Raw genomic sequence first — 14,572 nt, 5'->3', positions numbered from 1 at the left:
ATGTGATACTTTTAATCTAATTGGGAGAATGTGAACAAGTAGATCAAAATCTGGCTACCAAGAAAAAATGGAAATATAGAGAAATAAAATGATAAATTCTCATGAGTCTCCCTGCTTTTTAAGAGAGTACAGTTCAATTGCTCTACACTTTTGATACATTGCTATTTATTTAATAAGCACTGAATTTGCTAAAAATCTTTATGGATTGGGGAGATTTAGCTGCCGCAGGAAAACTGCACGAGAGGTCAAAACTTCAACTGCGGGAGTTGTGATTGTCTTTGGCGATTGACAGCTACAGGTGAAGCGATGAAATGGAGCTCTGGGAGGGCTCTCTAGCACAGCTTCACTACCAATGACTCCAATACCTTGCAGTGGGTGGAGCTTATTGGGATGCCCACATTTGATGCAACAAGCACTGTTAGCGCACTCATTACTTCAATGCAAAATCCGCTGTGAAGACAGATGAGTGGAGAGACACAGAGAAAGATGGAGAGGGAGAGGTAAAAAAAGTGGAAAACAAGTGAGACAGGTGGGGTTCAGGGCAGGAGGCTGGTGGTGGGGCAGGAGGGGGGGGGGTCTGCTTGCAGCCAAGCACAGGAGGGTGGAGGACCCACATACCAAACCATGCCAGTGCTGAGAGGGCAAAATGGAAGAGAGTTGGTGGAAATGAAACAGAGGATGAGACACCATGTTGATGTGGAGGGGGTGGGGGGTGGGAGGGACAGAGTCGGAGCTGGAGGGGTCCGCTACGTCTTCCAGCCTGGATCCGGTGTTCCTGCAAAGAGCAGGGGAGAGGGGCTGCACACTGCTGCCTGGGGATGTCTGCAGCGGGCTGGACACGGCTCGAATCATTTGTCTTTTAATGCAGTGAAACGATTGATAGCGGTGATTGTCAGACGCAGGAAATGAGAAGATAAGTCTGGTTTAGTTTTCATCATTTCGGTAACGATTCCTAACAATAATGATGTTAACGTTCTCACCAAGTTAACAGGATCTGGAAAAACAGTGACATTGAAGTGAGATCTTCTTCAAGCAAATACATTTCTCCATTATGAATGCTTAAACTTAAAATCATGTTTATTTTCTTTCCTTGATAGAGACCTTTACGATAGATAATACTTCACATATTTAACAGATAAATGATACTTTATTAGATTATGTTGCCTCTTAACTACAAAGGACACTGTACTTTTGGCACTGGCTTATCTTCTACTGTTATTCCTTTATCACATGGCTTTAGGGGAATATAATAATATTAATAACTGTAAGTAGTGCCTGCAGATCTTCTTTAGGTTTGCGTAGCAGCCCCATCAATCTCCAGCAGCGAGGTAGGACAAGCATTCCTCCCATCCCCAGTGGAAACGACAGCCTCGCTTGTTTATCATGACTGATTGTAGGAACCTCTATTGTTTCTTGTCCCGTTTGACTTTGCTGTAGCAACGTCGCTGTGTTGCCAGATCTCAGCAACTACTGTGGTGAGTGCAATCTTATAACTAACAAGTTGTACTAAACCAGAGGTTCTCCTTTTCTGCCACGAGAATCTGAACTTTGCTGTCTCTGGTGAAACGCAGGACACAGACTGCCTGACAAAGGTGGCCTCAGTGATGTGGGTAACAGACACAAAACCCACAGACGTTATGTGACCGAAGCACCGTGTGTGTGTGTGTGTGTGTTTATGATTCCAGCCCGGTGCCCTGGGAGGCAGTGTGAGCTCCCTGTCCCCTGGAGATGCCTGGAGGGGAGGTGAGAGAGCAGCTGGAGGTCCACTCAGTCATACCTTGCAGTGTGTGGTACTGACAGGGATTCCGATATTGGAAGCCAACACGACTGTGAGTGCAGAAGCCAGTTCAATAGTGAATCCACTGTGGAGGAGGGAGGGGAGGGGAGGAGAGAGGAGGGGGAGGGGGAGGGCGAGGGGGGGGGGCAAAGAGACATTCTTCATTGTAATGCCTGGGACGTGCTGCTGACGGCACGGTCCCACCATATTCCAGCATCCACATTAACCACAGTGGGACATTCAACAGCTCTTTTAAGTATGCTTTACACACACACACACACACACACACACACACACACACACACACACACACACAAAGGAAAAAAGAATGGTTATCACACTTTATCTCTCAGAAACACACACACACACACACACACACACACACACACACACACACACACACACACACACACACACACACACACACACACACACACACACAGACAGAATAAAGACTTTGGTTGCATGTGGTGCACAGACTGGGTGTTTTTGTGTGAGTGTGTTGCCTTGTGCAGACTAAGAGACACTTGGTCTGAAGCCAATTTCCAGAGCTGGAAGACAACCATCCCCCAACCAAAAAAAAAAAAAAGTCTCCAACTGACAGAAAAATAAAGAGAAGGTGGATGAATGAGAAAGCAACTTGAAACTGAATCATTTAGCTTTGTACTTCTTTCACTGCAGTTACTACACTGTAAATAAAACGAACAAACAAAAAAAAAAAAAAAAAAAGAAGACGCAAACAACACTCGGGTGAGATCCTGCCATCAGACACCATTGAAATGCGATTGGCCAAAGTGACGCCACCAGCAACATGTCACTCCGGTCGCCGTTGTGGCGCTCCTGAACAGCACGGGGCCAATCTCCTTCACAGCAGTCTTCTAATTATTTGACTTGAGCTGACTGTGAACGGAACTCGAACCCATCTGTAAACGGGCGCTCGCCTTAAGTGTGTGTAGAAACACTTCAGACTGCATCGGCGTCATCACACTCTCTCTCTCTCTCTCTCTCTCCTCATTTCCTGTCATCTCTCCACTGAATGCCATCAAGCGAAGGCAAACAAAAGGTCCAATTCCCACAGAGCTGTGACACCTGTTCTGTGGGATCACAGACAGCTCTTGATTTTCCACTCCATGTTTTTTTTCACAGCAGACATTCTGACTCGTCATAGTTGGAAGAGCACAGATGCTCATCACAAAGACCTGGAGAGGACTGTTTGTGTTTTAGATCTGCAGCAGTTCATCCCTGTGGTGCTTACACAGGAGAGCCGTTCATACCCACACCCATACTTCGGGTTTAAGAACCGTTTTTTTACTGCTCTGCTGTTCAAGTGTTCACTGCGCCGGGCAGACTGGGCTATATACACACAACTACACCTACACACACATACACACTTTCCTTTCCTTTCCCCAAACAAACTCTTTTGTCAGACTGATGCATGGAAACAGACAGTGGAGGAAAGGGAGTCTTTAGAGGAGTGAAGCAGAGCAAATTTGTCTTTGAGTCCTGGTGGAAAAAAAAAAAAAAAAACTAAGCCGGTGTTGGAAAGGAAGAGATTAAGAAAGAAAGAAGGCAGGGCCAAAAAAACAGGAGGAAAGAAGAAGAAAGGGGAAAAAATCATTAGATGGATTGAGCATGAGAATGACTGCAGGACTTTGGGGGAAAAGAGAGAACGATTTCAAAACGAGACAAAAAGATGCAGTGAGGAGAGGAAAATGGGAAGGAATGAAGCAAAGGAAGAAGAGAGTTAACCGCAAAAACAGAGATTTACAGAGAGAGGGAAAGAAAAGTGCAAGAGGAGTCAGGCTGGTGTTCCTCCCTGTGGTCTGAGAAGAGAGGCCAGGGTTCCCACTGTGGCTTTACCCCTCCCTCACCCCTCCTGCTCCACTTCTCTTTATCCAGAACGCCAAATAACTTTCTGTAACCCTGTGTGATGTTCCTCTCAGGCAACAGAGCGCGTGCGCACACACACACACACACACACACACACACACACACACACACACGCGCGCGCGCGAAAACATAAAATTGCTGGAGCAATTAGATCTTAACATGCTAACAGTGATACAGTACATTCAACGCACAACGACCTGCAGGCAGAGCCTGGCTTCCTTAAGCTGACACAATACAAAGAAACATCCTTGTGGTATGCGCACACACACACACACACACACACACACACACACACACACACACACACACACACACACACACACACACACACACACACACACACACACTTCTGCTGCTGTGTGGGAAGAGAGAACAACAAAAGAAAGAAAGAAAGAAAGAAAGAAAGAAAGAGAAAGAGAGAGAGAAAGAGAGAGAGAGAGAGAGAGAGAGAGAGAGAGAGAGAGAGAGAGAGAGAGAGAGATTGATTTCAAGGACAGAGGAGCAGCAGTAAGTGGTTAAGGATGCGTGCTGTCCGTTGCTTAGATTGTAGGACGAAGTGAGCCCAAGGGCTTTATGTGTTGTTGTTGTCCAACTGGCTACTTGTTTATTCATAATTATTATGTAATAAGTCAAAGGGCAGAGGGAACATACAGAGAGAGCGTTTCATTCCTATTTCACTGCCTATGCAAAGAGGCACTGGAGAGACAGTTATTCTAGTAGATCTCTGAATGTGCTCCAAAGCTGTCAATAATTATCTCCAGCAAAGTTAAAGTTCCTGTAAGAGTGAGGACTGCCAAAACGATAATTACTTTGTTCAGATTATTTCTCATCTAATTGTTTATTGCGTTTATCTCTGGGAGGAGAAACATTTTTTTGATTGCATTTGTTTGCTGTAAAAGATCAGAAAATATCCTTTCACTTTTGTATTGTCCTCAATGAAAATTAAAAAAATAGTGATAGAATCATATTTATTCAGTAAGCTGTCCTGATGAGGTAATATTAATATGATCGCACTTCACATATATTCCTCCACAGATGCATCTAACATAGACTTGGATGTAGAAACACTGTATTTTGCAGGTTGTTTGTGTAGTAGAAGTGTGTGTTGCCTGCAGAAGCTCTGTTTGGAAAGCAGAGTGTGGTTAACCAGACCATGCTCCAGACAAATGTCCTTGATCAGTTTGGCAAGTTTACTGTACCTGTGAAAACAGAGCAGGCCCTCTCAAAGTGACTGTGTTGCCTCAGGTTTTTGCACTTCACTTTCAGCATAGTGGGGATTTCTGTGTGCGAGCCGAATGGCAATTACTTGTTCAATAACCTTTAACAGCCTTATTAAAAACAGTGTTTGTGTGTGTGTGTGTGTGTGTGTGTGTGTGTGTGTGTGTGTGTGTGTGTGTGTGTGTGTGTGTGTGCGCGCACGCCTTTTAATACAGCTGTGTGCACATAAATACTTACCAAGGAAGTTGTGGCCCTGGTTGCACTTGTGTGTGTCAGCATGTCGAGACTCTTTGGGTGACTCATGCTGGGTTACTTTACTTTTACCACAAATACTCAAATACTCGTCTCTCTTTCACACACACACACACACACACACACACACACACACACACACACACACATATCCACACACACCCTTCCACTCACTCTCCCACGTGGTGGCTTTCTCACCTTGAGGGTGTGATGGGAGTCAGGTCCTTCCCCATGGTCTGGATGACGCGGCGGCCCCACACCCACAGGCCAGCGCAGATGCCTATGCCACCGTAGAACAGCAGCCAGATGGGAGTGGGGGCATCCTGCATCACGCCGCCCTGGGCGTAGATCATCCACAGCGCCACCAGAGGCCCGATAGCATTGCTGCACAGGTGAGGGAACACATTATAACCTCATTCAGCTCCTGCGTGCTAGACTGAAACTAAATGAAGTCAAAGCGGCACAGTGAAGTTTTTCTATTTGTTGGAATAACAAAATATATTAGCAGGTATTAGTAAAATGTATTTTAACCAGTGCAGTGGCCATATACAATGCTGTCTGTCAGGTGAGCAGCAGGAGGCAGCACCTGACGTCGTTGCCTCCGTGGGCAAAGGACCCGAAGCAGGCGGTGAGGATCTGCAGGAAGTGGAACAGCTGGAACACCTCCGGCTTGTCCTTCTCCTCATGATCCTCCTCGGCCAGGTCGTCCAGAGGCACAGGAGCTGGCGCCCCTTCTTCCTCCACGCCCTCCAGCTCTGTGGCCAGCTTCATCTCCACCCCACCCTCCTCCGCCTCAATTTCAGCCTCGGCCACGGCGTTACAGTACGAGGAGTAGCTATCGTAGCGTACCCTCTTCTTGGAGTAGGACACGCTGTTGCTCCTGCCGCCCCCCTCGCCCACCAGCTTTTCACTGTCCTCCCGCGACTCTGTGCGCATGAGCGGCTGGACGGGCATGCCGCATATCGCTGCTGTGTAGCAGGTGTAGCTGTTGTTCCGGCGCAGCAGGCGGTAGTTGTTGTCGGCCGGGCCGGCGTTGGAGCGATCGTCATCCATGCGGCCCAGGTGGATTTTGTGAAGCAGGTCTTTATAGAGACCCGAGTCCTTGTGTACTGTGTGGTACACCTGGCCATCGCTGCGCATGTGGCCATCGAAGCTGAAGCTGCCATTAGAGATGGGCGACTTGAGGCAGCCGTTGGTCATTGAGTGGGTCCGACCTGAAGGAGACACCATGGAAGAGAGGGTGTGGATGCATAAACTTTGTAATAATTGTTGCCAAGTAGCATCCAATAGCAGCATATTTACATTCTCTTAAATACACATGAACTGAAAAGGCATCTTTAATAAAAGAGAAGCTGCTCCTTAAAAAGAAGACATGAAGACACTTAAAGCCCAAAGAGATACATGAGGAACTAGAAGCCATTTCTATAGAGTTCAGTGAATTACATCTCCTGTTCTGGATCCTATTTAGTGCTAAACATCTGAGAATCAGTCTATTTTACCAAATGATGGGTGACAATATTCTTTGTCCTCAGTGTTGTTTAATTTAAATTTTTTTGTGAGGGTGCAAAACTAATTAATTAACAGTATTTAAAAAGGAACCAGAAACAGGTGGCTGTGAACAAAAGAGTTGTGTTTTTTTCTTTAATTGAGTTGCAAGAGAAAAGTTGCTAACTCATGTTTATAGAAGCCGTTTGGTTGAGCTCTAGGTTTTGTTTCTCCTGAGTATCCTGACCTCTCTAAAATCTTTAATGCAGCAGCAGAGCTGCAGTCACTCTCCTCATCCACAGTGTCACAGTCACTGTTTTTGTCCCTCAACAACAGATGTAGTGATCTACTGGCACATCTCAAATCAGTGGTGTCTAGTGTTTCAGTTTTACCATACACCCTGCCATTTGGCAGGACGGTGCCTCCGTTAGCTAGGTTGGCGAGCTCTCCGCTGGAGTCACGGGTGGACCGCTCGCTGCCCCCGGTGAGTGGCAACACGGCCTCATCTGTTCCCTTGGCCCCCGGAAGCTCCTTAAAGACGGGACTCTCCTCCTCCTCTTCAGGTATCTTGTCCAGGCTCTCATCAGAGATCCTGGACAGAGCCTGCTCCTTCTTTAGACGACCTATGGGACAACAAGTGAGGGGAGGTTCAGTCTTGAAAAGGAGAAAATATCACCAGCAGGTAAAAACAATGCTAACATTATTTAAAGGGCCTTATATACATATTATGAGGAAATTACCACAATTTTATTCACATGTCAGGCCTGAAGTCTAATATACCTGAGTAATCTTTTACTGAGACTGAGACTGTGTGGAGAGACCTATGCAGCAACTTTCCACAACAACAACTAAAGTATAGCCATCAGCTGATCCAAACTAATCCCAGTGCTGATAGACTTGATGCCCCTGTCCCCCCCGCCCACCCACTCCTCAGAAACAGCCCTCAGTACAAACACATAAACAAACTCAGCCATCACCCATTTCATTTTGACGGATGCAGTAATATCCAGATTAGGAGCGATAATATCACCCATAATCCTCACAGGCATTCAGCGGTCACGACGCCTTAAGCAACAGGTCAAGTTGGCCTCGCTGGAAAGTTCGAGAAAAGAATTGTTATATTTTAATCCTCAACGTGGATGTTATCGCTTCAATAACAGCACTTCTTATGTTGTTTAAGGTCTACGAATCCAGTAAAAACTGTTTCAATTTAACCCGGATTTGTATTTTTATATCAGCATCTCAGAGGAACAGAAGTTCTTATTAAGTTGGGTTTAACAGACTGGCTGCCTCGCTCATGTCCAGTCTCTCAGATACTCCTCTTACTGCTCTTTCCACTGTTTCATTTAATGTGTCATGTGTTTTATGGCGTTGTCTGCTCTGCTGCAGGCTGATTTTCCCATTAGGGAAACAATTCCCAACCTTGATCTGAAAGCTTTCTACACTGCAGGCTATGATTTGAACTCCCTGCTTCTGGCCATGTAGTTATACACCCCAAAATCTTAAGTGGCTGAGCAAAGCAAGTGAAGCTCTTCACAGAGTTCACAGGGTTTTTTTGGTGGCTTTAGTGGCTTTGGCAGAGGCCGATGAGAAAACACATCCACTGGCTTCCAATGTTTGGTGTCGGAGCACAGAGTGTGCAAGCAGAGGCTGAGGCTCTGTTGTTAGGCCCGGGTCAGAGCGCTGGGCTTTCAGGCGGCGTGAGAAAGACTGGAGAGACACACACACACACACACACACACACACACACACACACACACACACAGATACCTACTTGCAATTTTCCTCCTCATCCAAGGACACACGAAAAACCAGACCAGCGCTGCACAGACCAGCGACCCCGCTAAAGTTATGAGAAAGATGGCCCAGACCGGTAGCAGCTCCAGCCCAAGCACTGAAATTAATGCACACACACACACACACACACACATGGGTATAAGAACATAACATCTTGTGAGTAGTTTTGAAGTGTTAAAATCTACTTATACTCTTGTCACACCTCCAGAAGGAATTTTGAGCAGGCAAACGACACTGGCACTGAGACCGAGATGATAATTTGATCATACGTTGGTGTCAGACTAAATAAACACTGACAACGTCTATTAGGAATAACGATTGCCCAGCACTTACACGGTGCTCCAGTGTACATGATGGAAAATGTGTTGATCCCGATGGTGGTGGCATAGAAGAGAGGCAGCGCGCGCAAGCCATTAGGGACGGAGTCATCCTGAGGAGAAAAACACGGGTGGAGTTTTAGTCCAGATTCTGATACAGTGATAAGAGAACTATTGGTTTTATTTTTATCTTTTTTTTTTAAATTCTATTTATTTTTAATCAAAAAAGCCAAACATGTTCTAAACTTAAGTTTCACTAATGGGAGGATCTGCTGCTCTTTCTTTTGTCATATATATCTTTGAGGTCACACAAACCAAAGACTTTAAGATGTGAACTTGGGCTCTAGGAAATTATATTATTATATTTACTTTTGGAATATAGGGAAAATTGTATTCATATTGTGATCTTTATGTAAATTACAAATATCTCACAGCCCTACTTATGCGCCTGTTTATTAAACTTTTTTTTTCTTGTTTTCCTCTTCAGTTTCTTATGTAGTGACCAACTATAGCCTTGTAAAGTCTGAATGAAAGGCCCCCTGATTATGCATCACTCTGGGCAAAACATGAAAATAGTAAGGAGAGGTCAAGATGAGCTGAAGTCCAGTATTGCAAGAGTCAAATACAGGAGGTGAAATATTTCTGCAGATAGATCACTGATAAGATGTTGTGAGCAACATGTGCTGCGTAAGCCGAGTAATAAAAACTGAATTTGTTATTGCGGTTGCAAGTTTAGCTCAGGTCAGTTCATAGGTGTGGACACGGTGAAAACAAAACTATATATATTCATTCTAACGTAATGTGTGGTTTAAGGAAGGGTGATAAGCTATATGACCAACCTCCCAAAGGTAAAAGTCTCATATCTAAAAACTAAACTAAACCTCAACACAGCACAGACATAATAGAGAGATCACGTATTCTGACTTAGCTGATGCAAACAGCCTGCAGAGACAGATATGAGCTCATCCTGAATTTGACCCAGCTTTACAGTAACTCCAGTCCAAATGACAAATCGTCTCTATGAGTCATTCATACATAATCCTGCAGTTGTGACCTTAGGATGATCCAGAACGCTCTTCTCCTCCTCGTCTGTCAGCGATCGCCTGTTACGTAACAACAGATCTGCGGGTGTTGCCAAATCCAAAAGATTTTATCTGTGCTAAAGTTCTTTGGACAGGTCTGTGTGTACACGTCTATGTCTGAGTCTTCACTCTAGTGTTTGAACTTGTGGACAAACAACTCTCTCTATATGTGGAGAATTACCTTTACAGGTCTAAAACTGAAACTTTTAAAAAAATGTTTAAACACAATTAAACCAGAAAAACATAAAACACGAATAAGAAGCCTGTCTCGGAGAGTGGCTAAGTGAGTGTCACTTCGCAGTGATGTGAGCCCACCTTGTTGAGGATGAAGTGTCTGATGAGAATGAAGAGGAATCCAGACATGAGTCCAGAGAGCAAGGGGGAGATGAACCATGATGCCACTGCAGACGGAGGAGAAAACATCGTCAAAAACAGAACAAAAAAAACAGCACAGTATCATCAGATTTTTTTTATACTTCAAACACCTCAATTAGTAGTTTCCTGCATTTCCCACAATGACTTTCAAACTTTCAAATCCTCTGGAACTGGTTTTGTATTCAGATGAGGGTTAAGATAGCAGGAGTTATTTTCTCTGGCTGGGGAGAAGTGATAGCTCCATCTTTCACTTTACAGGTATTTTTAAGATGTGTTTTGTGGCTGCATTGCAATCTGGTCTACTGAGGCTCCTAAAGGGGGAGAAACTGGTATCTCTGCTGCTTCTAAAATAAATTAGCTTCTGTGTAAAATGGTCGAGGGAGTCATCCTCACTGACAACAAAATCTGATGATTACTACTCTCTGTGTTTCACAAAAACTCCACCCGAGCTGCACTGGAAACACTCCAGTGTGATGTTATTTGGTATTACTGCCAAAGGGAAAGGGGCAGTTGTACATTAGCAGACATGAGGATAAAAGCATTGGAAATACACACAAACTGGCCCTCAGTCATTACCAATCTTGACAAGCTGCATCCACTGCACGCCCTTGGTGCCGATGGCTACCATGGAGAAACCGATGGTGGCGCCAACAATGCAGTGAGTCCCAGAGATGGGCAATTTGAGGAAGGAGGCGATTAGCTGCCAGACTGCTGACCCTGTGATCAAAACAAAGACACGAACCTCAGACGTTTTTCATATTTAATTGGCCACTGTTTCTGGAACAAGGGCAAGTTGGAGCTGTAAACCAGACAGAGCACTACCACATGCATCCTTTTGTCATTTTTTTGTGCTCATTTATACAAAGCGGTGACATCGTGTTACTGTTAGCGGTTAACTTCATAAAACTGAAGATGGAAAGAAAGAAAAAAGATCAGTCTGGGTTATGACAACAAGGCATTTTAATTGACTGAAAACTGTTTGAAAATTATTACTCTAAATTTGCATTGTTTGTAAAAGTTGACACATATGAACCTGGATTTTAAGTTTTAGTGTCGTCTGAATTCTGCAGACACACGATCCTCCAACACCACAGAGTCGTTGTCACAAATCTCTGGTATCATATAAACATCAGCATGAAAAGACCATGAATATCTTAACCTGAGGGATTAAGACTCTCTGACAAATGCACTGCTAATAATGACAAACTGAGAATAATGGGTCATTTATTGAGACAAAAATCCCCCTGGGGATTTATTTTTGTTTTGCTTTGGGAAGAGAGTCCATTTATCTGAATAATATGCCCTCAGTGTCTCATTGTCAAGCTTGGAAGAAGAAGCCCTAAATTAGACATTGACAAATATATACTGTGTGCTGTAGTGTATTGTTCTGTTTCTGTGGACTGTTGTGCAACACAAAAAACTTGAAGCACACAATGCAAGTATTTTCCTGCCATTATCGAATTAAATCAAGATGTTTAAAATTCTTCAAATTCAGTCTGAACAATATCACAGGAAAAAAGTTTCCTGTCTGAGATGAAAAAAAACCCTCAGCGTTTCCCCAACATTCACGGGAATCCCCCCGTGCATAATATCACCTTATTTATCAGCGTTTCCCAGCACTCACTGTCATTGAAATGGCTTTGTCCCATCAGTAGGCCCCATTGTTTTTTATTCCACACCATTCATTTACTGAGGTCATCGAAAGCTGATGTGAAAAGCTACTGGTGATGCTCAACAATCGCCGCTTGTGCTTCACTGTAAATGTGTTTTAATGTGAAGGCATTGGCCGGTGGAGCAACTCCTGAAATGCTCTCTGGTTAGTTATGTCACCAAAGACTGACTTATTAAAATATATCTGCAAATATATTTACACATTGTTTCTCAGGAAACAAATTTTATAACATCTCTCATAAAGCCAATAAAAAAAAAAAAAAGTGGTTTGGAAAACAACAGCAGATATATCAATGAACAATTATGAACTTTTACCAACTGGAACACAACAACACATTCTGCAGGAGTTATGTAATTTAGTGGTTTAGTTCTGGTTTATGAGCTAAAAGAAAAACAGGTGGAGCTGCACACAGGTTACAAGAAGAGGTGCAGAAGCTTTTTACAGTTTGGGAAAAGTTCAAAGTTCACACATGCACAGTAATATGATCAGATGAGTGATGACTCTTCTCTTCTGTCCACGAGGCCCGTGGACGCACACACAGGGCAGTGTGACAGCAGCATGGACTCTGATCACAGCTGCACACACACCATCTCACTGAACCCAGAGTTACACGCTTTTTTACTTTCATATGTGTATAGCAGAGGGAGCAGTAGAGCCTGCTTCATGAATTAATTACAGTCAAATTACTTTTTAAAGTAATTTACAGAGCAAAAATGACAAACTTGCTGATTCCAGCCTCTCAAATGTGTGAACTTTCTGCTTCCCTCTGCTTTATATCATTGTAAATGTAATGTTTGGACTGTTGGTCAGATAAATCAGCAACTGGAAGATGTCACCTTAGGCTGTAGGAGACTTTGATGGTAATTTTTCACTCTCTTATTTTTTTAGATAAGCATCATTCTGACTCCACTCTACCATCACAGATTAGGGGTTAGCGATTGAGAGTCACTCATCAACACATGAACTCATGGAACTCATTTTCGCAACAGCATCAACAGCACATGTGGCAATAGCAGAGGTTTCTTTTTTTATGTTTTAGGGCTTCACCTACCAGTTATTTTTACTAGCTGATTTATCTGCAGTTAACTGATTGTTGAGTCTATAGCATGTCAGAAAATAGAGAAAAATGTCTATAATAGTTTTAGAACCTGTGATGAACAGTTTTCTTTGAAAAATAGACTTCAATGATATTTTTTCCAAAATTATTGATAATTATTTCTCTGCCAATTGACTGATCCACTGATCAATATATTGTTTCAGATCTAATGTCTTTATCCATTCTGTTTCTCTGAATGTCGGAGCCAGGAAGCAGCAGGAAGTCAGCTGTGAATATGAAACTTTTCTGGCTCCAGCTCTCTGTTACACTGATGCCTTTTTGCCAGTCAGAAAAGGGCGACATTTACTTTAATGTTCCTCACAGTTTCTCTCAGATATGAGAGGACATTTACAGAAAAAACACTGTTACTGGGTCTGACCTAAGAAGACTGCCCTTGTGACTTTTATATAAAAGTGACCCGGGTGCTGTGACGGACATGTTCAGTCGCAGTGTAAACGGGTGCAAGTGCAAGTCTGACATTAGCAGACGTAAGCACCCACATAGCTCAGTGGAAATAAAAGCTAGTCCAACTTACCGACCATGGCGCTGACCTCCCCTGCCATGAGCACGGGCACCGTGTCGTTGTACAGGCTGACATCTATGATGCCCTTCCGGATCGTCTCGCCCACTTTGGCCCCCAGCAGCATTGAGCCCAGCGTCTCAAAGATGGACGCCAGGATACAGGCCTGCTTCAGCGTGACCACACCGGACCCGACTGCTGTGCCAAATGAATTGGCCACATCGTTGGCGCCCACTGAAAAGGCCAGGACGAAGGCAATGATGAAGCCAAGCACCACCATCCACAGATACTGATCCATTTCCATCTTGATATGATTTCACCAGAAAAAATCCAAGTGGAGAAAAACAAACAAAACTCTAGTTTAAATATTCTACAAAAAAAAAAAAAAAGAAGTGCTCTGTGCGTTTGTAGTGGAGGACTTGGTAAGCCCGCTCCTTTTGTTCGTCCCCTGGTTGCAAAGAGTTCGAGGGGAGAAGCACAGCCGCTAACTAAGCGTTTGGAGCTCAGTCCAAAGATTGGAGACTAGTGATGGTGGGTGCAGGGAGCATTCCATAGCTTAGTGTGAGACAGCCTGTCTGCACGTTCCTTCACCTGCAAGAGAAGTGAGAGAGAGGAGACACAGAAACAGATTAGTGTCATAAGCCATGATTTCTCTTTTTCAACAGCTGCTACCATGTGACAACACCTCCCTGTGACTTCCCCTAAAACCTAAAACAAGGCGGGGGAGGGACTAAGAGAGAGAGAGGAGGAGGAGGAGGAGCAGAAGACAAGAGGCAGAAAAAGTGAAGGATTCAGGAATGGATGATGCTGATTCAGAACTGGCTTTTGATCAAACAGGGAGAGCACTCTAGTGGGGGGGGAGGGGAAGCTGAGGACATCTCAGATAGCTGCAACAGGAAATCATAGTCTGCACTTCAAAGAAATCAAATCAGACCGTTCAGAGGGCTTGCTGTCAGCGCTGAGACTAAAAAAAGAACACAGTATCGAGATTGAGACGTGAGCAATGCTCCCAGCATTAGAGTGGACTGTTAACACCTCATCCGCACACACCAGGGCAGCTGACATTTCTGCCAAACCTGCTTTTATTTCAC

General features: G+C 44.1%; 1 protein-coding gene across 7 annotated transcripts in view; it reads right to left on the bottom strand.

Annotated features, from left to right (window-relative positions):
• Positions 1–14,572, bottom strand: part of slc20a2 (solute carrier family 20 member 2) — a 45,855-nt gene that overhangs the window by 7,470 nt on the left and 23,813 nt on the right. For 4 of the 7 annotated variants that reach the window (XM_071483463.1, XM_071483465.1, XM_071483467.1 and 1 more), the window contains 9 exons: positions 13,497–14,072; positions 10,770–10,910; positions 10,134–10,219; positions 8,753–8,849; positions 8,397–8,516; positions 7,015–7,245; positions 5,724–6,351; positions 5,336–5,521; positions 1,778–1,862 (listed from right to left, as the gene is read on the bottom strand). In XM_071483463.1, coding sequence (XP_071339564.1) covers positions 1,778–1,862; positions 5,336–5,521; positions 5,724–6,351; positions 7,015–7,245; positions 8,397–8,516; positions 8,753–8,849; positions 10,134–10,219; positions 10,770–10,910; positions 13,497–13,785 — 1,863 coding nt within the window. In that variant the 5' untranslated portion in view covers positions 13,786–14,072. Of the gene's footprint in view, positions 1–365; positions 451–1,777; positions 1,863–5,331; positions 5,522–5,723; positions 6,352–7,014; positions 7,246–8,396; positions 8,517–8,752; positions 8,850–10,133; positions 10,220–10,769; positions 10,911–13,496; positions 14,073–14,572 lie in introns of those variants that run through there. The other 3 variants (XR_011691652.1, XM_071483464.1, XM_071483468.1) reach the window with 3 other exon arrangements.

Source organism: Trachinotus anak, unplaced genomic scaffold, assembly GCF_046630095.1.
Source record: "Trachinotus anak isolate AG129_WGS33_773 ecotype Australia unplaced genomic scaffold, CSIRO_AGI_Tana_v1 ptg000008l, whole genome shotgun sequence".
NCBI classification, from domain to species: Eukaryota; Metazoa; Chordata; class Actinopteri; order Carangiformes; family Carangidae; genus Trachinotus; species Trachinotus anak.
This window is presented reverse-complemented; position numbering and strand designations above follow the sequence as displayed.